General features: G+C 51.2%; 1 protein-coding gene across 1 annotated transcript in view; it reads right to left on the bottom strand.

The window, feature by feature from the left end:
• The window catches only part of LOC135551653 (CUB and sushi domain-containing protein 2-like), a 947,993-nt gene that overhangs the window by 13,802 nt on the left and 906,510 nt on the right, over positions 1–27,681 (bottom strand). Inside the window, 6 exon segments of the mRNA XM_064982833.1 lie at positions 2,506–2,571; positions 3,553–3,732; positions 7,883–7,994; positions 17,754–17,788; positions 17,791–17,826; positions 26,631–26,804. Of these exon segments, the coding sequence (XP_064838905.1) occupies positions 2,506–2,571; positions 3,553–3,732; positions 7,883–7,994; positions 17,754–17,788; positions 17,791–17,826; positions 26,631–26,804 (603 nt within the window).

Raw genomic sequence — 27,681 nt, 5'->3', positions numbered from 1 at the left:
AGGGAGGGAGGGAGGGAGGGAGGGAGGGAGGGAGGGGAGGGAGAGGGAGGGGGGAGAGGGAGGGAGGGAGGGAGGGATGATGGGAGAGATGATGGGAGGGAGGGAGGGAGATAGGGAAGGAGGGAAGATGTGAGAGATGATGGGAGGGAGGGAGGGAGGGAGGGAGGGAGGGAGGGAGGGATGATGGGAGAGATGATGGAGGGAGGGAGGGAGGGAGGGAGGGAGGGAGGGAAGATGTGAGAGATGATGGGAGGGAGGGAGGGAGGGAGGGGGAGGGAGGGAGGGAGGGAGGGAGGGATGATGGGAGAGATGATGGAGGGAGGGAGGGAGGGAGGGAGGGAGGGAGGGAGGGAGGGAGGGAGGGAGGGAGGGAGGGAGGGAGGGAGGGAGGGAAGATGTGAGAGATGATGGGAGGGAGGGAGGGAGGTAGGGAGGGAGGGAGGGAGGATGTGAGAGATGATGGGAGGGAGGGAGGGAGGGAGGGAGGGAGGGAGGGAGGGAGGGAGGGAGGGAGGGAGGGAGGGAGGGAGGGAGGGATGATGGGAGAGATGATGGAGGGAGGGAGGGAGGGAGGGAGGGAGGGGGGGGGGGAGGGAGGGGGAGGGAGGGAGGGATGATGGGAGAGATGATGGGAGGGAGGGAGGGAGGGAGGGGGGGAGGGAGGGAGGCAGGGAGGGAGGCAGGGAGGGAGGGAGGGAAGGAGGGAAGGAGGGAAGGAGGGAGGGAGGGCATCTTAATTGTTAGTAACTTTGTCATTGGTGGATGTACAGTACAAACTCTTAGCTTTCAGACAAACATTAAACAACATATGTGGTTGTGTTTCAAGAAATATTGAGTAACCTTGTCCAGAATGGCCCATAGGGGCAGGAGCATATTTCTGAAACGTAAGACAGCGTGATGTACAGGACACCCCCTGGACAGGACAGGACACTAGTCTATCTCCTGTTTCTGTAGTGAGACAGCGTGATGTACCAGGACACCCCCTGGACAGGACACTAGTCTATCTCCTGGTTCTGTAGTGAGACAGCTTGATGTACCAGGACACCCCCTGGACAGGACACTAGTCTATCTCCTGTTTCTGTAGCAGCTTGATGTACAGGACACCCCCTGGACAGGACACTAGTCTATCTCCTGTTTCTGTAGTGAGACAGCTTGATGTACCAGGACACCCCCTGGACAGGACACTAGTCTATCTCCTGTTACTGTCGTGAGACAGTTTGATGTACAGGACACCCCCTGGACAGGACACTAGTCTATCTCCTGTTTCTGTAGTGAGACAGCTTGATGTACAGGACACCCCCTGGACAGGACACTAGTCTATCTCCTGTTTCTGTAGTGAGGCAGCTTGATGTACCAGGACACCCCCTGGACAGGACACTAGTCTATCTCCTGTTACTGTAGTGAGACAGCTTGATGTACCAGGACACCCCCTGGACAGGACACTAGTCTATCTCCTGTTACTGTCGTGAGACAGTGTGATGTACAGGACACCCCCTGGACAGGACACTAGTCTATCTCCTGTTTCTGTAGGGAGACAGCTTGATGTACCAGGACACTAGTCTATCTCCTGTTTCTGTAGTGAGACAGCTTGATGTACCAGGACACCCCCTGGACAGGACACTAGTCTATCTCCTGTTTCTGTAGTGAGACAGCTTGATGTACCAGGACACCCCCTGGACAGGACACTAGTCTATCTCCTGTAGTGAGACAGCTTGATGTACCAGGACACCCCCTGGACAGGACACTAGTCTATCTCCTGTTACTGTAGTGAGACAGCTTGATGTACAGGACACCCCCTGGACAGGACACTAGTCTATCTCCTGTTTCTGTAGTGAGACAGCTTGATGTACCAGTCCACCCACTGGACAGGACACTAGTCTATCTCCTGTTTCTGTAGTGAGACAGCTTGATGTACCAGGACACTAGTCTATCTCCTGTTTCTGTAGTGAGACAGCTTGATGTACCAGGACACCCCCTGGACAGGACACTAGTCTATCTCCTGTTTCTGTAGTGAGACAGCTTGATGTACCAGGACACCCCCTGGACAGGACACTAGTCTATCTCCTGTTTCTGTAGTGAGACAGCTTGATGTACCAGGACACCCCTGGACAGGACACTAGTCTATCTCCTGTTTCTGTAGTGAGACAGCTTGATGTACCAGGACACCCCCTGGACAGGACACTAGTCTATCTCCTGTTTCTGTAGGGAGACAGCTTGATGTACCAGGACACCCCCTGGACAGGACACTAGTCTATCTCCTGTTTCTGTAGTGAGACAGCTTGATGTACCAGGACACCCCCTGGACAGGACACTAGTCTATCTCCTGTTTCTGTAGTGAGACAGCTTGATGTACCAGTCCACCCACTGGACAGGACGTTTGTCTGTCCCAGGGCATGTTGAGTTGTTGTCGTTGTCTAGTTTCAAGTTGTAGTGTATTTAACAGACAGGAAGAGTATTTTGGTATTGCTAGATGTCTTACAGCCTGTCTTATTCTAGTTTAGTTACCTGGTAGTTTGGGGTTGGGTGGCTCCTGGACTGTCCCCACTGTCTTCCCACTGGGACGGATATCAGCTGAAACAACATCAACAACAGGAAGTCAACATAAGCATTTCCTGTTTGATTGACTCCCCCCCCCCGAAAAAATAATTCCCTGGTCTAGTGAGTGAGGGTCGCTGTTAGCGACACACACACACGCACACACGCACACACGCACACACGCACACACACACACACACACACACACACACACACACACACACACACACACACACACACACACACACACACACACACACACCTCTCCCTTCTTCACTACCTGTCCCTGACACCTCTCCCTTCTTCACTACCTGTCCCTGACACCTCTCCCTTCTTCACTACCTATCACTGACACCTCTCCCTTCTTCACTACCTGTCCCTGACACCTCTCCCTTCTTCACTACCTGTCCCTGACACCTCTCCCTTCTTCACTACCTGTCCCTGACACCTCTCCCTTCTTCACTACCTGTCCCTGACACCTCTCCCTTCTTCACTACCTGTCCCTGACACCTCTCCCTTCTTCACTACCTGTCCCTGACACCTCTCCCTTCTTCACTACCTGTCCCTGACACCTCTCCCTTCTTCACAACCTGTCCCTGACACCTCTCCCTTCTTCACTACCTGTCCCTGACACCTCTCCCTTCTTCACTACCTGTCCCTGACACCTCTCCCTTCTTCACTACCTGTCCCTGCCACCTCTCCCTTCTTCACTACCTGTCCCTGCCTCTCTCCTCCTTTCTCCTCCCTTCACATTTAGAGTCTCAGACCTCAGTGAATACTGTACTACTTTTTGAATACTTATTGAACAACAGGATTTTGCAGTGTTGTCGTAAAAGTAAACAAATTACTATTCCCCAAATTATACACCATTAGACGTGTGTGTGTGTGTGTGTGTGTGTGTGTGTGTGTGTGTGTGTACTGGTTATTAGGAGGGCATGGAGTGTGTGATGTGTTTGCACTTGGGTGTGTTTGTGTGTCCATGTGATTGTCTACTGTCCAGGTGTGTGTTACTCGCACCAGCACAGACAGGTTGCTTCCCGGTCCAGCTCCCGTCGCCTCGACAGGTTCTGTGTTCTGACCCCTCGGCCAGGTAAAACCCTGGCTGACAGGTGTAGATCAGGGTGTAACCTAGAGACGGCAACTCTATGGCAGACACATCCACCTGGGTGGGCATCTCTGGCTGGCTACAGTGGTGGGCTGGAGAGATGGAGGGGAGGATAGATGGAGGGGGAGGACAGAGATGGATTTAGAAGAGGGGAGGATAGATGGAGGGGGAGGAGAGGTGGAGGGGGAGGAGAGGTGGATTTAGAAGAGGGGAGGATAGATGGAGGGGGAGGACAGAGATGGATTTAGAAGAGGGGAGGATAGATGGAGGGGAGGATAGATGGAGGGGGAGGAGAGGTGGATTTAGAAGAGGGGAGGAGAGATTGAGGGGGAGGAGAGATGAAGGGGGAGGAGAGGTGGAGGGGGAGGAGAGGTGGATTTAGAAGAGGGGAGGATAGGTGGAGGGGGATGAGAGGTGGATTTAGAAGAGGGGAGGATAGATGGAGGGGAGGACAGAGATGGATTTAGAAGAGGGGAGGATAGATGGAGGGGAGGATAGATGGAGGGGGAGGAGAGGTGGATTTAGAAGAGGGGAGGATAGATGGAGGGGGAGGAGAGGTGGATTTAGAAGAGGGGAGGATAGATGGAGGGGGAGGAGAGGTGGATTTAGAAGAGGGGAGGATAGATGGAGGGGGAGGAGAGATGGATTTAGAAGAGGGGAGGAGAGATGGAGGGGGAGGAGAGGTGGAGGGGGAGGAGAGGTGGATTTAGAAGAGGGGAGGATAGATGGAGGGGGAGGAGAGGTGGATTTAGAAGAGGGGAGGATAGATGGAGGGGGAGTAGAGATGGATTTAGAAGAGGGGAGGAGAGATGGAGGGGAGGAGAGGTGGATTTAGAAGAGGGGAGGATAGATGGAGGGGGAGGAGAGGTGGATTTAGAAGAGGGGAGGAGAGATTGAGGGGGAGGAGAGATGAAGGGGGAGGAGAGGTGGAGGGGGAGGAGAGGTGGATTTAGAAGAGGGGAGGAGAGATGGAGTGGGAGGAGAGATGGAGGGGGAGGAGAGGTGGATTTAGAAGAGGGGAGGATAGGTGGAGGGGGAGGAGAGGTGGATTTAGAAGAGGGAGGATAGATGGAGGGGGAGGAGAGGTGGAGGGGGAGGAGAGGTGGAGGGGGAGGAGAGATGGATTTAGAAGAGGGGAGGATAGATGGAGGGGGAGGAGAGATGGAGGGGAGGTGAGATGGATTTAGAAGAGGGGAGGATAGATGGAGGGGGAGGAGAGGTGGATTTAGAAGAGGGGAGGATAGATGGAGGGGAGGAGAGATGGAGGGGGAGGAGAGATGGATTTAGAAGAGGGGAGGATAGATGGAGGGGGAGGAGAGGTGGATTTAGAAGAGGGGAGGATAGATGGAGGGGGAGGAGAGATGGAGGGGGAGGAGAGATGGATTTAGAAGAGGGGAGGATAGATGGAGGGGGAGGAGAGATGGAGGGGGAGGAGAGGTGGATTTAGAAGAGGGGAGGATAGATGGAGGGGGAGGAGAGATGGAGGGGGAGGAGAGATGGATTTAGAAGAGGGGAGGATAGATGGAGGGGGAGGAGAGGTGGATTTAGAAGAGGGGAGGATAGATGGAGGGGGAGGAGAGGTGGAGGGGAGGAGAGGTGGAGGGGGAGGAGAGATGGATTTAGAAGAGGGGAGGATAGATGGAGGGGGAGGAGAGATGGAGGGGAGGAGAGGTGGATTTAGAAGAGGGGAGGATAGATGGAGGGGGAGGAGAGATGGAGGGGGAGGAGAGATGGATTTAGAAGAGGGGAGGATAGATGGAGGGGGAGGAGAGATGGAGGGGAGGAGAGGTGGATTTAGAAGAGGGGAGGATAGATGGAGGGGGAGGAGAGATGGAGGGGGAGGAGAGATGGATTTAGAAGAGGGGAGGATAGATGGAGGGGGAGGAGAGGTGGATTTAGAAGAGGGAGGAGAGATGGAGGGGGAGGAGAGGTGGATTTAGAAGAAGGGAGGAGAGATGGAGGGGGAGGAGAGTTGGAGGGGGAGGAGAGATGGATTTAGAAGAAGGGAGGAGAGATGGAGGTGAGGATAGAAGGAGGGGGAGGAGAGTTGGATTTAGAAGAGGGGAGGAGAGATGGAGGGGGAGGAGAGGTGGAGGGGGAGGAGAGATGGATTTAGAAGAGGGGAGGAGAGATGGAGGGGGAGGAGAGGTGGAGGGGGAGGAGAGATGGATTTAGAAGAGGGGAGAGATGGAGGGGGAGGACAGAGATGGATTTAGAAGAGGGGGAGAGATGGAGGGGGAGGAGAGGTGGAGGGGAGGAGAGTTGGAGGGGGAGGAGAGGTGGATTTAGAAGAGGGGAGAATAGATGGAGGGGGAGGAGAGGTGGATTTAGAAGAGGGGAGGAGAGATTGAGGGGGAGGAGAGATGGAGGGGGAGGAGAGGTGGAGGGGGAGGAGAGGTGGATTTAGAAGATGGGAGGAGAGATGGAGGGGGAGGAGAGATGGAGGGGGAGGAGAGGTGGATTTAGAAGAGGGGAGGAGAGATGGAGGGGGAGGAGAGGTGGATTTAGAAGAGGGGAGGAGAGATGGAGGGGAGGAGAGGTGGATTTAGAAGAGGGGAGGAGAGATGGAGGGGGAGGAGAGGGTGGATTTAGAAGAGGGGAGGATAGAAGGAGGGGGAGGAGAGGTGGATTTAGAAGAGGGGAGGATAGAAGGAGGGGGAGGAGAGGTGGATTTAGAAGAGGGGAGGAGAGATGGAGGGGGAGGAGAGGTGGATTTAGAAGAGGGGAGGATAGAAGGAGGGGGAGGAGAGGTGGATTTAGAAGAGGGGAGGATAGAAGGAGGGGGAGGAGAGGTGGATTTAGAAGAGGGGAGGAGAGATGGAGGGGGAGGAGAGATGGAGGGGGAGGAGAGATGGATTTAGAAGAGGGGAGGATAGATGGAGGGGGAGGAGAGATGGATTTAGAAGAGGGGAGGAGAGATGGAGGGGGAGGAGAGATGGAGGGGGAGGAGAGATGGATTTAGAAGAGGGGAGGATAGAAGGAGGTTGGAGGAGAGGTGGAGGGGGAGGAGAGATGGATTTAGAAGAGGGGAGGATAGATGGAGTGGGAGGAGAGATGAAGGGGGAGGAGAGGTGGATTTAGAAGATGGGAGGATAGATGGAGGGGGAGGAGAGATGAAGGGGGAGGAGAGGTGGAGGGGGAGGAGAAGGTGGATTTAGAAGACAGGTACATTAATGTTCTCGACACAAAATAAGGATGTTAAGAAATAAAAAGCAGAGGGAGACAGGATGTACATTAAACAATACTACATGTCTCCACATCCAAGATGCACGTTAAGTCAGGTGTGTCTACTTACCTAAACACTCCAGGTCAGGTTGGGGAGACAGGTGTGTGTGTACTCACCTAAACACTCCAGGTCAGGTTGGGTAGACAGGTGTGTGTACTCACCTAAACACTCCAGGTCAGGTTGGGTAGACAGGTGTGTGTACTTACCTAAACACTCCAGGTCAGGTCGGGTAGACAGGTGTGTGTACTCACCTAAACACTCCAGGTCAGGTTGGGTAGACAGGTGTGTGTACTCACCTAAACACTCCAGGTCAGGTTGGGTAGACAGGTGTGTGTACTCACCTAAACACTCCAGGTCAGGTTGGGGAGACAGGTGTGTGTACTCACCTAAACACTCCAGGTCAGGTTGGGTAGACAGGTGTGTGTACTCACCTAAACACTTCAGGTCAGGTTGGGGAGACAGGTGTGTGTACTTACCTAAACACTCCAGGTCAGGTTGGGGAGACAGGTGTGTGTACTCACCTAAACACTCCAGGTCAGGTTGGGTAGACAGGTGTGTGTACTTACCTAAACACTCCAGGTCAGGTTGGGGAGACAGGTGTGTGTACTTACCTAAACACTCCAGGTCAGGTTGGGTAGAGAGGTGTGTGTACTTACCTAAACACTCCAGGTCAGGTTGGGGAGACAGGTGTGTGTACTTACCTAAACACTCCAGGTCAGGTCGGGTAGACAGGTGTGTGTACTTACCTAAACACTCCAGGTCAGGTTGGGGAGACAGGTGTGTGTGTGTAATCACCTAAACACTCCAGGTCAGTTTGGGTAGACAGGTGTGTGTACTTACCTAAACACTCCAGGTCAGGTTGGGTAGACAGGTGTGTGTGTATACTTACCTAAACACTCCAGGTCAGGTTGGGTAGACAGGTGTGTGTACTCACCTAAACACTCCAGGTCAGGTTGGGTAGACAGGTGTGTGTACTCACCTAAACACTCCAGGTCAGGTTGGGTGTGTGTACCTACCTATACACTCTGGTTGGAAGCCATTCCAGGTCAGGTTGGGTAGACAGGTACGTGTTGTGGAGCCTTGTAGCAGGTACCCCTTCCTACAGCTGAACAATACTGTACTGCTGATCTGTAGGGCGGAGACACAACTCAGGGTTAGAGACAGACACACCCCTCAGGGTTAGAGACAGACACACCTCAGGGTTAGAGACAGACACACACCTCAGGGTTAGAGACAGACACACACCTCAGGGTTAGAGACAGACACACCTCAGGGTTAGAGACAGACACACACCTCAGGGTTAGAGACAGACACACACCTCAGGGTTAGAGACAGACACACCTCAGGGTTAGAGACAGACACACCTCAGGGTTAGAGACAGAGACACACCTCAGGGTTAGAGACAGACACACACCTCAGTGTTAGAGACAGACACACCTCAGGGTTAGAGACAGAGACACACCTCAGGGTTAGAGACAGACACACACCTCAGTGTTAGAGACAGACACACACCTCAGGGTTAGAGACAGACACACACCTCAGGGTTAGATACAGAGACACCTCAGGGTTAGATACAGACACACACCTCAGGGTTAGAGACAGACACACACCTCAGTGTTAGAGACAGACACACACCTCAGGGTTAGAGACAGACACACACCTCAGGGTTAGAGACAGAGACACACCTCAGGGTTAGAGACAGACACACATCTCAGTGTTAGAGACAGACACACACCTCAGGGTTAGAGACAGACACACACCTCAGTGACAGACACACACCTCAGGGTTAGAGACAGACACACCTCAGGGTTAGAGACAGACACACCTCAGGGTTAGAGACAGACACACACCTCAGGGTTAGAGACAGACACACACCTCCGTGTTAGAGACAAACACACCTCAGGGTTAGAGACAGACACACACCTCAGGGTTAGAGACAGACACACACCTCAGTGACAGACACACACCTCAGGGTTAGAGACAGACACACCTCAGGGTTAGAGACAGACACACCTCAGGGTTAGAGACAGACACACACCTCAGGGTTAGAGACAGACACACACCTCCGTGTTAGAGACAAACACACCTCAGGGTTAGAGACAGACACACCTTAGGGTTAGAGACAGACACACACCTCCGTGTTAGAGACAGACACACCTCAGGGTTAGAGACAGACACACCTCAGGGTTAGATACAGACACACCTCAGGGTTAGATACAGACACACCTCAGGGTTAGAGACAGAGACACACCTCCGTGTTAGAGACAGACACACACCTCAGGGTTAGAGACAGAGACACCCCTTAGGGTTAGAGACAGACACACCTCAGGGTTAGAGACAGACAAATCAGGGGTAGATACAGACACAACTCAGGGTTAGAGACAGACACACACCTCAGGGTTAGAGACAGAGACACCTCAGGGTTAGAGACAGAGACACACCTCAGGGTTAGAGACAGAGACACATCTCAGTGTTAGAGACAGAGACACACCTCAGGGTTAGAGACAGACACACCTCAGGGTTAGATACAGACACACACCTCAGTGACAGACACACACCTCAGTGTTAGAGACAGACACACCTCAGGGTTAGAGACAGACACACCTCAGGGTTAGAGACAGACACACCTCAGGGTTAGATACAGACACACACCTCAGTGACAGACACACACCTCAGTGTTAGAGACAGACACACACCTCCGTGTTAGAGACAGACACACCTCAGGGTTAGAGACAGACACACCCCTCAGTGACAGACACACACCTCAGGGTTAGAGACAGACACACACATCAGGGTTAGAGACAGACACACCTCAGGGTTAGAGACAGACACACACCTCAGGGTTAGAGACAGACACACACCTCAGGGTTAGAGACAGACACACACCTCAGGGTTAGATACAGAGACACACCTCAGGGTTAGAGACAGACACACACCTCAGGGTTAGAGACAGACACACACACACCTCAGTGTTAGAGACAGACACACCCCTCAGTGACAGACACACACCTCAGGGTTAGAGACAGACACACCTCAGAGTTAGAGACAGACACACCCCTCAGTGACAGACACACACCTCAGGGTTAGAGACAGATAGACACCTCAGGGACAGATTCAAACAGTTGCATGAACATACAGAAACTGTACATCAGAACGCTTAAAATCTACCAACAAAGATAAAGAACTTCCAAATGTATAACACCTTAGAACAAATGCTAGTTCCCACATCCCCACAGTATAGTAACCTGTCCCACACCCCCATAGTATAGTAACCTGTCCCACATCCCCACAGTATAGTAACCTGTCCCACACCCCCATAGTATAGTAACCTGTCCCACATCCCCACAGTATAGTATCCTGGTAGCATGCTGTCCCACATCCCCACAGTATAGTAACCAGTCCCACATCCTCACAGTATAGTAGCCTGTCCCACATCTCTACAGTATAGTAACCAGTCCCACATCCCCACAGTTAGTAACCTGTCCCACATCCCGAAAGTATAGTAACCTGTCCCACATCTCTACAGTATATTAACCTGTCCCCACACACTCCCACAGTATATTAACCTGTCCCCACACCCCCACAGTATAGTAACCTGTCCCCACACACACACACAGTATAGTAACCTGTCCCACACCCCCACAGTATAGTAACCTGTCCCCACACCCCCCACAGTATAGTAACCTGTCCCCACACACCCCCACAGTATTGTAACCTGTCCCCACACACCCCTACAGTATAGTAACCTGTCCCCACACACCCCCACAGTATTGTAACCTGTCCCCACACACCCCTACAGTATAGTAACCTGTCCCACACCCCCACAGTATATTAGCCTGTCCCCACACACCCCTACAGTATAGTAACCTGTCCCACACCCCCACAGTATAGTAACCTGTCCCCACACACCCCCACAGTATTGTAACCTGTCCCCACACACCCCTACAGTATAGTAACCTGTCCCACACCCCCACAGTATAGTAACCTGTCCCCACACACCCCCACAGTATTGTAACCTGTCCCCACACACCCCCACAGTATAGTAACCTGTCCCCACACACCCCCACAGTATAGTAACCTGTCCCCACACACCCACAGTATAGTAACCTGTCCCACACCCCCACAGTATAGTAACCTGTCCCACACCCCCACAGTATAGTAACCTGTCCCCACACACCCCCACAGTATAGTAACCTGTCCCACACCCCCACAGTATAGTAACCTGTCCCACACCCCCACAGTATAGTAACCTGTCCCCACACACCCCCACAGTATAGTAACCTGTCCCCACACACCCCCACAGTATTGTAACCTGTCCCCACACACCCCCACAGTATAGTAACCTGTCCCCACACACTCCCACAGTATAGTAACCTGTCCCCACACACCCCCACAGTATAGTAACCTGTCCCCACACACCCCCACAGTATAGTAACCTGTCCCACATCCCTACAGTATAGTAACCTGGTAGCATGCTGTCCCACATCCCCACAGTATAGTAACCTGGTAGCATGCTGTCCCACATCCCTACAGTATAGTAACCTGGTAGCATGCTGACCCACATCACCACAATATTGTAACCTGGTAGCATGCTGTCCCACATCCCCACAGTATAGTAACCTGTCCCACATCCAAACAGTATTGTAACATTCCCCACACCCCCACAGTATTGTAACCTGCCCCACACCACCACAGTATTGTAACCTGTCCCACATCCCCACAGTATTGTGACCTGTCCCACATCCCCACAGTATAGTAACCTGTCCCACATCCCCACAGTATAGTAACATGTCCCACATCCCCACAGTATAGTAACCTGGTAGCATGCTGTCCCACATCCCCACAGTATTGTAACCTGTCCCACATCCCCACAGTATTGTAACCTGGTAGCATGCTGTCCCACATCCCCACAGTATAGTAACCTGGTAGCATGCTGTCCCATATCCCCACAGTATTGTAACCTGTCCCACATCCCCACAGTATAGTAACCTGGTAGCATGCTGTCCCACATCCCCACAGTATAGTAACCTGTCCCACATCCCCACAGTATAGTAACCTGGTAGCATGCTGTCCCACATCCCCACAGTATTGTAACCTGGTAGCATGCTGTCCCACATCCCCACAGTATAGCAACCTGTCCCACATCCCCACAGTATTGTGACCTGTCCCACATCCCCACAGTATAGCAACCTGTCCCACATCCCCACAGTATTGTAACCTGTCTCTCATCCCCACAGTATAGTAACCTGTCCCACATCCCTACAGTATAGTAACCTGGTAGCATGCTGACCCACATCACCACAATATTGTAACCTGGTAGCATGCTGTCCCACATCCCCACAGTATAGTAACCTGTCCCACATCCAAACAGTATTGTAACATTCCCCACACCCCCACAGTATTGTAACCTGCCCCACACCACCACAGTATTGTAACCTGTCCCACATCCCCACAGTATTGTGACCTGTCCCACATCCCCACAGTATAGTAACCTGTCCCACATCCCCACAGTATAGTAACATGTCCCACACCCCCACAGTATAGTAACCTGGTAGCATGCTGTCCCACATCCCCACAGTATTGTAACCTGGTAGCATGCTGTCCCACATCCCCACAGTATTGTAACCTGTCCCATATCCCCACAGTATTGTAACCTGTCCCACATCCCCACAGTATTGTAACCTGGTAGCATGCTGTCCCACATCCCCACAGTATAGTAACCTGGTAGCATGCTGTCCCATATCCCCACAGTATTGTAACCTGTCCCACATCCCCACAGTATAGTAACCTGGTAGCATGCTGTCCCACATCCCCACAGTATAGTAACCTGTCCCACATCCCCACAGTATAGTAACCTGGTAGCATGCTGTCCCACATCCCCACAGTATTGTAACCTGGTAGCATGCTGTCCCACATCCCCACAGTATAGCAACCTGTCCCACATCCCCACAGTATTGTGACCTGTCCCACATCCCCACAGTATAGCAACCTGTCCCACATCCCCACAGTATTGTAACCTGTCTCTCATCCCCACAGTATAGTAACCTGTCCCACATCCCCACAGTATAGTAACCTGTCCCACATCCCCATAGTATAGTAACCTGTCCCACATCCCCACAGTATTGTAACCTGGTAGCATGCTGTCCCACATCCCCACAGTATTGTAACCTGGTAGCATGCTGTCCCACATCCCCACAGTATTGTAACCTGGTAGCATGCTGTCCCACATCCCCACAGTATTGTAACCTGGTAGCATGCTGTCCCACATCCCCACAGTATTGTAACCTGTCCCACATCCCCACAGTATAGTAACATGTCCCACATCCCCACAGTATTGTAACCTGGTAGCATGCTGTCCCACATCCCCACAGTATTGTAACCTGGTAGCATGCTGTCCCACATCCCCACAGTATTGTAACCTGGTAGCATGCTGTCCCACACCCCCACAGTATTGTAACCTGGTAGCATGCTGTCCCACATCCCCACAGTATAGTAACCTGTCCCACATCCCCACAGTATAGTAACCTGTCCCACATCCCCACAGTATTGTAACCTGGTAGCATGCTGTCCCACATCCCCACAGTATTGTAACCTGGTAGCATGCTGTCCCACATCCCCACAGTATTGTAACCTGTCCCACATCCCCACAGTATAGTAACATGTCCCACATCCCCACAGTATTGTAACCTGTCCCACATCCCCACAGTATAGTAACATGTCCCAAATCCCCACAGTATTGTATCCTGGTAGCATGCTGTCCCATATCCCCACAGTATTGTAACCTGGTAGCATGCTGTCCCACATCCCCACAGTATTGTAACCTGGTAACATGCTGTCCCATAGCCCCACAGTATTGTAACCTGGTAGCATGCTGTCCCACATCCCCACAGTATAGTAACCTGGTAGCATGCTGTCCCATATCCACACAGTATTGTAACCTGGTAGCATGCTGTCCCACATCCCCACAGTATAGTAACCTGGTAGCATGCTGTCCCACATCCCCACAGTATAGTAATATGTCCCACATCCCCACAGTAATGTATCCTGGTAGCATGCTGACCCACATCCCCACAGTATTGTAACCTGTCCCATATCCCCACAGTATTGTAACCTGGTAGCATGCTGTCCCACATCCCCACAGTATTGTAACCTGTCCCATATCCCCAAAGTATTGTAACCTGGTAGCATGCTGTCTCACATCCCCACAGTATTGTAACCTGTCCCACATCCACCCAGTATTGTAACCTGGTAGCCTGCTGTCCCACATCCCCACAGTATAGTAACCTGGTAGCATGCTGTCCCACATCCCCACAGTATTGTAACCTGTCCCACATCCCCCCAGTATTGTAACCTGGTAGCATGCTGTCCCACATCCCCAGAGTATTGTAACCTGGTAGCATGCTGTCTCACATCCCCACAGTATATTAACCTGTCCCACATCCCCACAGTATTGTAACCTGGTAGCATGCTGTCCCACATCCCCACAGTATAGTAACCTGTCCCACATCCCCACAGTATTGTAACCTGGTAGCATGCTGTCCCACATCCCCAGAGTATTGTAACCTGGTAGCATGCTGTCCCACATCCCCACAGTATAGCAACCTGTCCCACATCCCCACAGTATAGCAACCTGTCCCACATCCCCACAGTATTGTAACCTGTCCCACATCACCACAGTATAGTAACCTGGTAGCATGCTGTCCCACATCCCCACAGTATAGTAACCTGTCCCACATCCCCACAGTATAGTAACCTGGTAGCATGCTGTCCCACATCCCCACAGTATAGTAACCTGTCCCACATCCCCACAGTATAGTAACCTGTCCCACATCCCCACAGTATAGTAACCTGGTAGCATGCTGTCCCACATCCCCACAGTATAGTAACCTGTCCCACATCCCCACAGTATAGTAGCCTGTCCCACATCCCCACAGTATTGTAACCTGTCCCACATCCCCACAGTTTAGTAACCTGTCCCACATCCCCACAGTATAGTAGCCTGTCCCACATCCCCACAGTATTGTAACCTGGTATCATGCTGTCCCACATCCCCACAGTATTGTAACCTGTCCCACATCCCCACAGTTTAGTAACCTGTCCCACATCCCCACAGTATTGTAACCTGGTAGCATGCTGTCCCACATCCCCACAGTATTGTAACCTGTCCCACATCCCCACAGTTTAGTAACCTGTCCCACATCCCCACAGTATAGTATCCTGTCCCACATCCCCACAGTATATTAACCTGTCCCACATCCCCACAGTATTGTAACCTGTCCCACATCACCACAGTATAGTAACCTGGTAGCATGCTGTCCCACATCCCCACAGTATAGTAACCTGTCCCACATCCCCACAGTATAGTAACCTGGTAGCATGCTGTCCCACATCCCCACAGTATAGTAACCTGTCCCACATCCCCACAGTATAGTAACCTGTCCCACATCCCCACAGTATTGTAACCTGGTAGCATGCTGTCCCCACATCCACACAGTATTGTAACCTGGTAGCATGCTGTCCCACATCCCCACAGTATAGTAACCTGTCCCACATCCCCACAGTATAGTAACCTGTCCCACATCCCCACAGTATTGTAACCTGTCCCACATCCCCACAGTTTAGTAACCTGTCCCACATCCCCACAGTATAGTAGCCTGTCCCACATCCCCACAGTATTGTAACCTGGTAGCATGCTGTCCCACATCCCCACAGTATAGTAACCTGTCCCACATCCCCACAGTATAGTAACCTGTCCCACATCCCCACAGTATTGTAACCTGTCCCACATCCCCACAGTTTAGTAACCTGTCCCACATCCCCACAGTATTGTAACCTGGTAGCATGCTGTCCCACATCCCCACAGTATTGTAACCTGTCCCACATTCCCACAGTTTAGTAACCTGTCCCACATCCCCACAGTATTGTAACCTGGTAGCATGCTGTCCCAAATCCCCACAGTATTGTAACCTGTCCCACATCCCCATAGTTTAGTAACCTGTCCCACATCCCCACAGTATAGTAGCCTGTCCCACACCCCCACAGTTTAGTAACCTGTCCCACATCCCCACAGTTTAGTAACCTGTCCCACATCCCCATAGTATTGTAACCTGGTAGCATGCTGCCCCACACCCCCACAGTATTGTAACCTGTCCCACACCCCCACAGTATTGTAACCTGGTAGCATGCTGTCCCACATCACCACAGTATTGTAACCTGCCCCACACCCCCACAGTATTGTAACCTGTCCCCACACCCCCACAGTATAGTAACCTGTCCCACATCCCCACAGTATTGTAACCTGCCCCACACCCCCACAGTATTGTAACCTGCCCCACACCCCCACAGTATTGTAACCTGTCCCACATCCCCATAGTATAGTAACCTGTCCCACACCCCCATAGTATAGTAACCTGTCCCAAACCCCCACAGTATTGTAACCTGTCCCACATCCCCCCAGTATAGTAACCTGGTAGCATGCTGTCCCACATCCCCCACAGTATAGTAACCTGTCCCCACATCCCCACAGTATTGTAACCTGTCCCACACCCCCCCAGTATAGTAACCTGTCCCACATCCCCCCAGTATAGTAACCTGTCCCACACCCCCCCAGTATAGTAACCTGTCCCACACCCCCCAGTATAGTAACCTGGTAGCATGCTGTCCCACACCCCCAGTATTGTAACCTGTCCCACACCCCCCAGTATAGTAACCTGTCCCACACCCCCCAGTATAGTAACCTGTCCCACACCCCCCAGTATTGTAACCTGTCCCACACCCCCAGTATAGTAACCTGTCCCACCCCCCCAGTATTGTAACCTGTCCCACACCCCCCAGTATTGTAACCTGTCCCACACCCCCACAGTATTGTAACCTGTCCCACACCCCCACAGTATTGTAACCTGTCCCACACCCCCCAGTATTGTAACCTGTCCCACACCCCCCAGTATAGTAACCTGTCCCACACCCCCAGTATAGTAACCTGTCCCACACACCCCCAGTATAGTAACCTGTCCCACACACCCCCCAGTATAGTAACCTTTCCCACACCCCCCAGTATAGTAACCTGTCCCACACCCCCCAGTATTGTAACCTGTCCCACACCCCCAGTATAGTAACCTGTCCCACACCCCCAGTATAGTAACCTGTCCCACACCCCCAGTATAGTAACCTGTCCCACACCCCCGGTATTGTAACCTGTCCCACACCCCCAGTATTGTAACCTGTCCCACACCCCCACAGTATTGTAACCTGTCCCACACCCCCACAGTATTGTAACCTGTCCCACACCCCCAGTATAGTAACCTGTCCCACACCCCCCAGTATAGTAACCTGTCCCACACCCCCAGTATAGTAACCTGCCCCACACCCCCACAGTATTGTAACCTGGTAGCATGCTGCCCCACATCCCCCCAGTATAGTAACCTGTCCCACACCCCCCCAGTATAGTAACCTGTCCCACATCCCCACAGTATAGTAACCTGTCCCACACCCCCCCAGTATAGTAACCTGGTAGCATGCTGTCCCACATCCCCACAGTATTGTAACCTGTCCCACATCCCCACAGTATTGTAACCTGGTAGCATGCTGTCCCACATCCCCACAGTATTGTAACCTGGTAGCATGCTGTCCCACATCCCCACAGTATTGTAACCTGTCCCACATCCCCACAGTATAGTAACCTGCCCCACATCCCCACAGTATTGTAACCTGGTAGCATGCTGTCCCACATCCCCACAGTATTGTAACCTGTCCCACACCCCCCCAGTATAGTAACCTGTCCCACATCCCCCCAGTATAGTAACCTGTCCCACACCCCCCCCAGTATAGTAACCTGTCCCACACCCCCCCAGTATAGTAACCTGTCCCACATCCCCCCAGTATAGTAACCTGGTAGCCTTGGGTGTTGTTCTGGTTTCCAAACAGGGGGTTCCAGGATCTCTGCAGGTGGTGTGACTGGGATCTGAAACAGAAACGTAATAATAACACTATAGAAATTACAACGAACTCTACTTATTCCAAATATTTAAAAACCTATGAGCAGGACATTTGACTTGGTTGTCAATCTAACCGTCAATCCACATCTATCAATCCATCTTCTGTCTGTACCAAAGGGGGCCAAGGGTTACTGAGAGTGAGTTGAACCCATTCTTAGTGGCTGGTCTGAGTTGGTTACTAGTTGTGCATAAAACATCTCATAGTATGAATAGGGATCACGACCCTGCGATCCACTTGATACACACAGCCACTGGTCTACGTTGGATTGTTGTTGTGGTCAGTAAGTATATTTACAGAGATCTGATCACTTTTTTAGGCTGTTAAATATTGTTTTTATTCAATACATTCAGATATATAACGTGATGTAAAATATTCCCATTGTTATGTTGATCGGGGCGCAAATATGCCTGCGACATCATTTTGTGGCATCATGAAAACACTTCATAATGCTGGAACCGAAATCACTCTAAAATACATTGTTCTGGTACGGGAGAGTTAGTGCCTGGTCTGGGTTGGTTACTGAGAGTTAGTTGGACCCATTCTGAGTGCCTGGTCTGAGTTGGTTACTGAGAGTTAGTTGGACCCATTCTGAGTACCTGGTCTGAGTTGGTTACTGAGAGTTAGTTGGACCCATTCTGAGTACCTGGTCTGAGTTGGTTACTGATTGGACCCATTCTGAGTGCCTGGTCTGAGTTGGTTACTGATTGGACCCATTCTGAGTGCCTGGTCTGAGTTGGTTACTGATTGGACCCATTCTGAGTGCCTGGTCTGAGTTGGTTACTGATTGGACCCATTCTGAGTACCTGGTCTGAGTTGGTTACTGAGAGTTAGTTGGACCCATTCTGAGTACCTGGTCTGAGTTGGTTACTGATTGGACCCATTCTGAGTGCCTGGTCTGAGTTGGTTACTGATTGGACCCATTCTGAGTGCCTGGTCTGAGTTGGTTACTGATTGGACCCATTCTGAGTACCTGGTCTGAGTTGGTTACTGATTGGACCCATTCTGAGTGCCTGGTCTGAGTTGGTTACTGATTGAACCCATTCTGAGTACCTGGTCTGAGTTGGTTACTGAGAGTTAGTTGGACCCATTCTGAGTGCCTGGTCTGAGTTGGTTACTGATTGGACCCATTCTGAGTGCCTGGTCTGAGTTGGTTACTGATTGAACCCATTCTGAGTACCTGGTCTGAGTTGGTTACTGAGAGTTAGTTGGACCCATTCTGAGTGCCTGGTCTGAGTTGGTTACTGATTGGACCCATTCTGAGTGCCTGGTCTGAGTTGGTTACTGATTGAACCCATTCTGAGTACCTGGTCTGAGTTGGTTACTGAGAGTTAGTTGGACCCATTCTGACAGCCTGGTCTGAGTTGGTTACTGATTGGACCCATTCTGAGTACCTGGTCTGAGTTGGTTACTGATTGAACCCATTCTGAGTGCCTGGTCTGAGTTGGTTACTGATTGGACCCATTCTGAGTGCCTGGTCTGAGTTGGTTACTGATTGGACCCATTCTGAGTACCTGGTCTGAGTTGGTTACTGATTGGACCCATTCTGAGTACCTGGTCTGAGTTGGTTACTGATTGGACCCATTCTGAGTGCCTGGTCTGGGTTGGTTACTGATTGGACCCATTCTGAGTACCTGGTCTGAGTTGGTTACTGATTGGACCCATTCTGAGTACCTGGTCTGAGTTGGTTACTGATTGGACCCATTCTGAGTGCCTGGTGTGAGTTGGTTACTGATTGGACCCATTCTGAGTACCTGGTCTGAGTTGGTTACTGATTGGACCCATTCTGAGTGCCTGGTCTGAGTTGGTTACTGATTGGACCCATTCTGAGTGCCTGGTCTGAGTTGGTTACTGATTGGACCCATTCTGAGTGCCTGGTCTGAGTTGGTTACGGATTGGACCCATTCTGAGTGCCTGGTCTGAGTTGGTTACTGATTGGACCCATTCTGAGTACCTGGTCTGAGTTGGTTACTGATTGGAACCATTCTGAGTGCCTGGTCTGAGTTGGTTACTGATTGGACCCATTCTGAGGGCCTGGTGAGAGTTGGTTACTGATTGGACCCATTCTGAGGGCCTGGTCTGAGTTGGTTACTGAGAGTTAGTTGGACCCATTCTGAGTACCTGGTCTGAGTTGGTTACTGATTGGACCCATTCTGAGTACCTGGTCTGAGTTGGTTACTGATTGGACAAATTCTGAGTACCTGGTCTGAGTTGGTTACTGATTGGACCCATTCTGAGGGCCTGGTCTGAGTTGGTTACTGATTGGACCCATTCTGAGTACCTGGTCTGAGTTGGTTACTGATTGGACCCATTCTGAGTGCCTGGTCTGAGTTGGTTACTGATTGGACCCATTCTGCGTGCCTGGTCTGAGTTGGTTACTGATTGGACCCATTCTGAGGGCCTGGTCTGAGTTGGTTACTGATTGGACCCATTCTGAGTACCTGGTCTGAGTTGGTTACTGATTGGACCCATTCTGAGTGCCTGGTCTGAGTTGGTTACTGATTGGACCCATTCTGAGTACCTGGTCTGAGTTGGTTACTGATTGGACCCATTCTGAGTACCTGGTCTGAGTTGGTTACTGATTGGACCCATTCTGAGTGCCTGGTCTGAGTTGGTTACTGATTGGACCCATTCTGAGTACCTGGTCTGAGTTGGTTACTGATTGGACCCATTCTGAGTGCCTGGTCTGAGTTGGTTACTGATTGGACCCATTCTGAGTACCTGGTCTGAGTTGGTTACTGAGAGTTAGTTGGACCCATTCTGAGTGCCTGGTCTGAGTTGGTTACTGATTGGACCCATTCTGCGTGCCTGGTCTGAGTTGGTTACTGATTGGACCCATTCTGAGTGCCTGGTCTGAGTTGGTTACTGAGAGTTAGTTGGACCCATTCTGAGTGCCTGGTCTGAGTTGGTTCCTGAGAGTTAGTTGGACCCATTCTGAGTGCCTGGTCTGAGTTGGTTACTGATTGGACCCATTCTGAGTACCTGGTCTGAGTTGGTTACTGATTGGACCCATTCTGAGTGCCTGGTCTGAGTTGGTTACTGATTGGACCCATTCTGAGTGCCTGGTCTGAGTTGGTTACTGATTGGACCCATTCTGAGTACCTGGTCTGAGTTGGTTACTGATTGGACCCATTCTGAGTACCTGGTCTGAGTTGGTTACTGATTGGACCCATTCTGAGGGCCTGGTCTGAGTTGGTTACTGATTGGACCCATTCTGAGTGCCTGGTCTGAGTTGGTTACTGAGAGTTAGTTGGACCCATTCTGAGTACCTGGTCTGAGTTGGTTACTGAGAGTTAGTTGGACCCATTCTGAGTACCTGGTCTGAGTTGGTTACTGATTGGACCCATTCTGAGTGCCTGGTCTGAGTTGGTTACTGATTGGACCCATTCTGAGTACCTGGTCTGAGTTGGTTACTGATTGGACCCATTCTGAGTACCTGGTCTGAGTTGGTTACTGATTGGACCCATTCTGAGTACCTGGTCTGAGTTGGTTACTGATTGGACCCATTCTGAGTGCCTGGTCTGAGTTGGTTACTGATTGGACCCATTCTGAGTACCTGGTCTGAGTTGGTTACTGATTGGACCCATTCTGAGTACCTGGTCTGAGTTGGTTACTGATTGGACCCATTCTGAGGGCCTGGTCTGAGTTGGTTACTGATTGGACCCATTCTGAGTACCTGGTCTGAGTTGGTTACTGATTGGACCCATTCTGAGTACCTGGTCTGAGTTGGTTACTGATTGGACCCATTCTGAGTGCCTGGTCTGAGTTGGTTACTGATTGGACCCATTCTGAGTACCTGGTCTGAGTTGGTTACTGATTGGACCCATTCTGAGGGCCTGGTCTGAGTTGGTTACTGATTGGACCCATTCTGAGTACCTGGTCTGAGTTGGTTACTGATTGGACCCATTCTGAGTGCCTGGTCTGATTTGGATACTGATTGGACCCATTCTGAGTACCTGGTCTGAGTTGGTTACTGAGAGTTAGTTGGACCCATTCTGAGTGCCTGGTCTGAGTTGGTTCCTGAGAGTTAGTTGGACCCATTCTGAGTGCCTGGTCTGAGTTGGTTACTGATTGGACCCATTCTGAGTACCTGGTCTGAGTTGGTTACTGATTGGACCCATTCTGAGTGCCTGGTCTGAGTTGGTTACTGATTGGACCCATTCTGAGGGCCTGGTCTGAGTTGGTTCCTGATTGGACCCATTCTGAGTGCCTGGTCTGAGTTGGTTACTGATTGGACCCATTCTGAGTGCCTGGTCTGAGTTGGTTACTGAGAGTTAGATGGACCCATTCTGAGTGCCTGGTCTGAGTTGGTTACTGATTGGACCCATTCTGAGGGCCTGGTCTGAGTTGATTCCTGAGAGTTAGTTGGACCCATTCTGAGGGCCTGGTCTGAGTTGGTTACTGAGAGTTAGTTGGACCCATTCTGAGGGCCTGGTCTGAGTTGGTTCCTGAGAGTTAGTTGGACCCATTCTGAGTGCCTGGTCTGAGTTGGTTACTGATTGGACCCATTCTGAGTGCCTGGTCTGAGTTGGTTACTGATTGGACCCATTCTGAGGGCCTGGTCTGAGTTGGTTCCTGATTGGACCCATTCTGAGTGCCTGGTCTGAGTTGGTTACTGATTGGACCCATTCTGAGTACCTGGTCTGAGTTGGTTACTGAGAGTTAGTTGGACCCATTCTGAGTGCCTGGTCTGAGTTGGTTACTGATTGGACCCATTCTGAGGGCCTGGTCTGAGTTGGTTACTGATTGGACCCATTCTGAGTACCTGGTCTGAGTTGGTTCCTGAGAGTTAGTTGGACCCATTCTGAGTGCCTGGTCTGAGTTGGTTACTGATTGGACCCATTCTGAGTGCCTGGTCTGAGTTGGTTACTGATTGGACCCATTCTGACGGCCTGGTCTGAGTTGGTTACTGATTGGACCCATTCTGAGTACCTGGTCTGAGTTGGTTACTGATTGGACCCATTCTGAGTGCCTGGTCTGAGTTGGTTACTGAGAGTTAGTTGGACCCATTCTGAGTGCCTGGTCTGAGTTGGTTACTGATTGGACCCATTCTGAGTGCCTGGTCTGAGTTGGTTACTGATTGGACCCATTCTGAGTGCCTGGTCTGAGTTGGTTACTGAGAGTTAGTTGGACCCATTCTGAGTACCTGGTCTGAGTTGGTTCCTGAGAGTTAGTTGGACCCATTCTGAGTGCCTGGTCTGAGTTGGTTACTGATTGGACCCATTCTGAGTGCCTGGTCTGAGTTGGTTACTGAGAGTTAGTTGGACCCATTCTGAGTACCTGGTCTGTGTTGGTTACTGATTGGACCCATTCTGAGTACCTGGTGTGAGTTGGTTACTGATTGGACCCATTCTGAGGGCCTGGTCTGAGTTGGTTACTGATTGAACCCATTCTGAGTACCTGGTCTGAGTTGGTTACTGATTGGACCCATTCTGAGTGCCTGGTCTGAGTTGGTTACTGATTGGACCCATTCTGAGTACCTGGTCTGAGTTGGTTACTGATTGGACCCATTCTGAGTACCTGGTCTGAGTTGGTTACTGATTGGACCCATTCTGAGTACCTGGTCTGAGTTGGTTACTGATTGGACCCATTCTGAGTGCCTGGTCTGAGTTGGTTACTGATTGGACCCATTCTGAGTACCTGGTCTGAGTTGGTTACTGATTGGACCCATTCTGAGTACCTGGTCTGAGTTGGTTACTGATTGGACCCATTCTGAGGGCCTGGTCTGAGTTGGTTACTGATTGGACCCATTCTGAGTACCTGGTCTGAGTTGGTTACTGATTGGACCCATTCTGAGTACCTGGTCTGAGTTGGTTACTGATTGGACCCATTCTGAGTGCCTGGTCTGAGTTGGTTACTGATTGGACCCATTCTGAGTACCTGGTCTGAGTTGGTTACTGATTGGACCCATTCTGAGGGCCTGGTCTGAGTTGGTTCCTGAGAGTTAGTTGGACCCATTCTGAGTGCCTGGTCTGAGTTGGTTCCTGAGAGTTAGTTGGACCCATTCTGAGTGCCTGGTCTGAGTTGGTTACTGATTGGACCCATTCTGAGTACCTGGTCTGAGTTGGTTACTGATTGGACCCATTCTGAGTGCCTGGTCTGAGTTGGTTACTGATTGGACCCATTCTGAGGGCCTGGTCTGAGTTGGTTCCTGATTGGACCCATTCTGAGTGCCTGGTCTGAGTTGGTTACTGATTGGACCCATTCTGAGTGCCTGGTCTGAGTTGGTTACTGAGAGTTAGTTGGACCCATTCTGAGTGCCTGGTCTGAGTTGGTTACTGATTGGACCCATTCTGAGGGCCTGGTCTGAGTTGGTTCCTGAGAGTTAGTTGGACCCATTCTGAGGGCCTGGTCTGAGTTGGTTACTGAGAGTTAGTTGGACCCATTCTGAGGGCCTGGTCTGAGTTGGTTACTGATTGGACCCATTCTGAGTGCCTGGTCTGAGTTGGTTACTGAGAGTTAGTTGGACCCATTCTGAGTGCCTGGTCTGAGTTGGTTACTGATTGGACCCATTCTGAGGGCCTGGTCTGAGTTGGTTCCTGAGAGTTAGTTGGACCCATTCTGAGGGCCTGGTCTGAGTTGGTTACTGAGAGTTAGTTGGACCCATTCTGAGGGCCTGGTCTGAGTTGGTTCCTGAGAGTTAGTTGGACCCATTCTGAGTGCCTGGTCTGAGTTGGTTACTGATTGGACCCATTCTGAGTGCCTGGTCTGAGTTGGTTACTGATTGGACCCATTCTGAGGGCCTGGTCTGAGTTGGTTCCTGATTGGACCCATTCTGAGTGCCTGGTCTGAGTTGGTTACTGATTGGACCCATTCTGAGTGCCTGGTCTGAGTTGGTTACTGATTGGACCCATTCTGAGTGCCTGGTCTGAGTTGGTTACTGATTGGACCCATTCTGAGGGCCTGGTCTGAGTTGGTTACTGATTGGACCCATTCTGAGTACCTGGTCTGAGTTGGTTCCTGAGAGTTAGTTGGACCCATTCTGAGTGCCTGGTCTGAGTTGGTTACTGATTGGACCCATTCTGAGTGCCTGGTCTGAGTTGGTTACTGAGAGTTAGTTGGACCCATTCTGAGTGCCTGGTCTGAGTTGGTTACTGATTGGACCCATTCTGACGGCCTGGTCTGAGTTGGTTACTGATTGGACCCATTCTGAGTACCTGGTCTGAGTTGGTTACTGATTGGACCCATTCTGAGTGCCTGGTCTGAGTTGGTTACTGAGAGTTAGTTGGACCCATTCTGAGTGCCTGGTCTGAGTTGGTTACTGATTGGACCCATTCTGAGTGCCTGGTCTGAGTTGGTTACTGATTGGACCCATTCTGAGTGCCTGGTCTGAGTTGGTTACTGAGAGTTAGTTGGACCCATTCTGAGTACCTGGTCTGAGTTGGTTCCTGAGAGTTAGTTGGACCCATTCTGAGTGCCTGGTCTGAGTTGGTTACTGATTGGACCCATTCTGAGTGCCTGGTCTGAGTTGGTTACTGAGAGTTAGTTGGACCCATTCTGAGTACCTGGTCTGTGTTGGTTACTGATTGGACCCATTCTGAGTACCTGGTGTGAGTTGGTTACTGATTGGACCCATTCTGAGGGCCTGGTCTGAGTTGGTTACTGATTGAACCCATTCTGAGTACCTGGTCTGAGTTGGTTACTGATTGGACCCATTCTGAGTGCCTGGTCTGAGTTGGTTACTGATTGGACCCATTCTGAGTACCTGGTGTGAGTTGGTTACTGATTGGACCCATTCTGAGGGCCTGTTCTGAGTTGGTTACTGATTGAACCCATTCTGAGTGCCTGGTCTGAGTTGGTTACTGATTGGACCCATTCTGAGTGCCTGGTCTGAGTTGGTTACTGATTGGACCCATTCTGAGTACCTGGTCTGAGTTGGTTACTGATTGGACCCATTCTGAGTACCTGGTCTGAGTTGGTTCCTGAGAGTTAGTTGGACCCATTCTGAGTGCCTGGTCTGAGTTGGTTACTGATTGGACCCATTCTGAGGGCCTGGTCTGAGTTGGTTACTGAGAGTTAGTTGGACCCATTCTGAGGGCCTGGTCTGAGTTGGTTACTGATTGGACCCATTCTGAGTGCCTGGTCTGAGTTGGTTACTGATTGGACCCATTCTGAGTACCTGGTCTGAGTTGGTTACTGATTGGACCCATTCTGAGTACCTGGTCTGAGTTGGTTCCAGAGAGTTAGTTGGACCCATTCTGAGTACCTGGTCTGAGTTGGTTCCTGAGAGTTAGCTGGACCCATTCTGAGTACCTGGTCTGAGTTGGTTACTGATTGGACCCATTCTGAGTACCTGGTCTGAGTTGGTTACTGATTGGACCCATTCTGAGTACCTGGTCTGAGTTGGTTCCAGAGAGTTAGCTGGACCCATTCTGAGTACCTGGTCTGAGTTGGTTACTGATTGGACCCATTCTGAGGGCCTGGTCTGAGTTGGTTACTGATTGGACCCATTCTGAGTACCTGGTCTGAGTTGGTTACTGAGAGTTAGTTGGACCCATTCTGAGTACCTGGTCTGAGTTGGTTACTGATTGGACCCATTCTGAGTACCTGGTCTGAGTTGGTTACTGATTGGACCCATTCTGAGTACCTGGTCTGAGTTGGTTCCTGAGAGTTAGTTGGACCCATTCTGAGGGCCTGGTCTGAGTTGGTTCCTGAGAGTTAGTTGGACCCATTCTGAGTACCTGGTCTGAGTTGGTTCCTGAGAGTTAGTTGGACCCATTCTGCGTGCCTGGTCTGAGTTGATTACTGAGAGTTAGTTGGACCCATTCTTACCTATGCAGGAGGGCTGAGTGCCGCTCCAGGTGCCGTCATACTGACAGTATCGTCTGGCTGAACCCACCAACACCAAAGGAGGAGAGCAGGAGAAGGAGACAGAGGAGAGGTAGGTGAACCCATGGTCCTCCCTTCTTCCCTGGGCCGGGACACCTGGGTCTCCACAGAACACAGCTAGAGGGGGATGGAGGGGGAGAGAGGGGGGATGGGAGAGAGGGAGAGAGGTTGAGGGAGAGGGGGAGGGGGAGGGGGAAGGGGGAGGGGGAAGGGGGATGGGCGACAGAAGGGAGGAAAAGAGGGTGAGGGGGAAGGGAGGGAGGGATTGGTGGGGGAGATTAGTGAGTGAGGGAGTAAACAAGAAAGATACATAGAGGGAGGGAGGGAGGGAGGGAGGGAGGGAGGGAGGGAGGGAGGGAGGGAGGGAGGGAGGGAGGGAGGGAGGGAGGGATTGGTGGGGGAGATTGGTGAGTGAGGGAGTAAACAAGAAAGATACATAGAGGGAGGGAGGGAGGGAGGGAGGGAGGGAGGGAGGGAGGGAGGGAGGGAGGGAGGGAGGGAGGGAGAGAGGGAGGGAGGGAGGGAGGGAGGGAGGGAGGGAGGGAGGGAGAATATATGTAAGACAGGCTATTGTTTTCTATCGATTTCTCTCATTTTTTCCCGTTATCTATCATTATTTATAAAGCATTTTAACACAGCACGGAATATCCAATATGAAACCAATGTGTATGAAATGTATCTATCATTGTGGCAACGCACTGTGTCTCTGGAACTTGTCAGTGCAGTGTGTCTCTGGAACTTGTCAGTGCACTGTGTCTGTGGAATGTTTCTGTGGAATGTGTCTCTGGAATGTTCCTCTGGAATGTTTTTGTGGAATGTTTCTCTGGAATGTGTCTGTGGAATGTGTCTCTGGAATGTTCCTCTGGAATGTTTTTGTGGAATGTTTCTCTGGAATGTGTCTGTGGAATGTGTCTCTGGAATGTTTCTCTGGAATGTGTCTGTAGAATGTTTCTCTGCAATGTGTCTGTGGAATGTTTCTGTGGAATGTTTCTGT

The sequence above is a fragment of the Oncorhynchus masou genome, chromosome 13, assembly GCF_036934945.1.
Source record: "Oncorhynchus masou masou isolate Uvic2021 chromosome 13, UVic_Omas_1.1, whole genome shotgun sequence".
NCBI classification, from domain to species: Eukaryota; Metazoa; Chordata; class Actinopteri; order Salmoniformes; family Salmonidae; genus Oncorhynchus; species Oncorhynchus masou.
The sequence above is the reverse complement of the archived record's forward strand: the minus strand, read 5'-3'. Positions and strand labels throughout refer to the sequence as shown.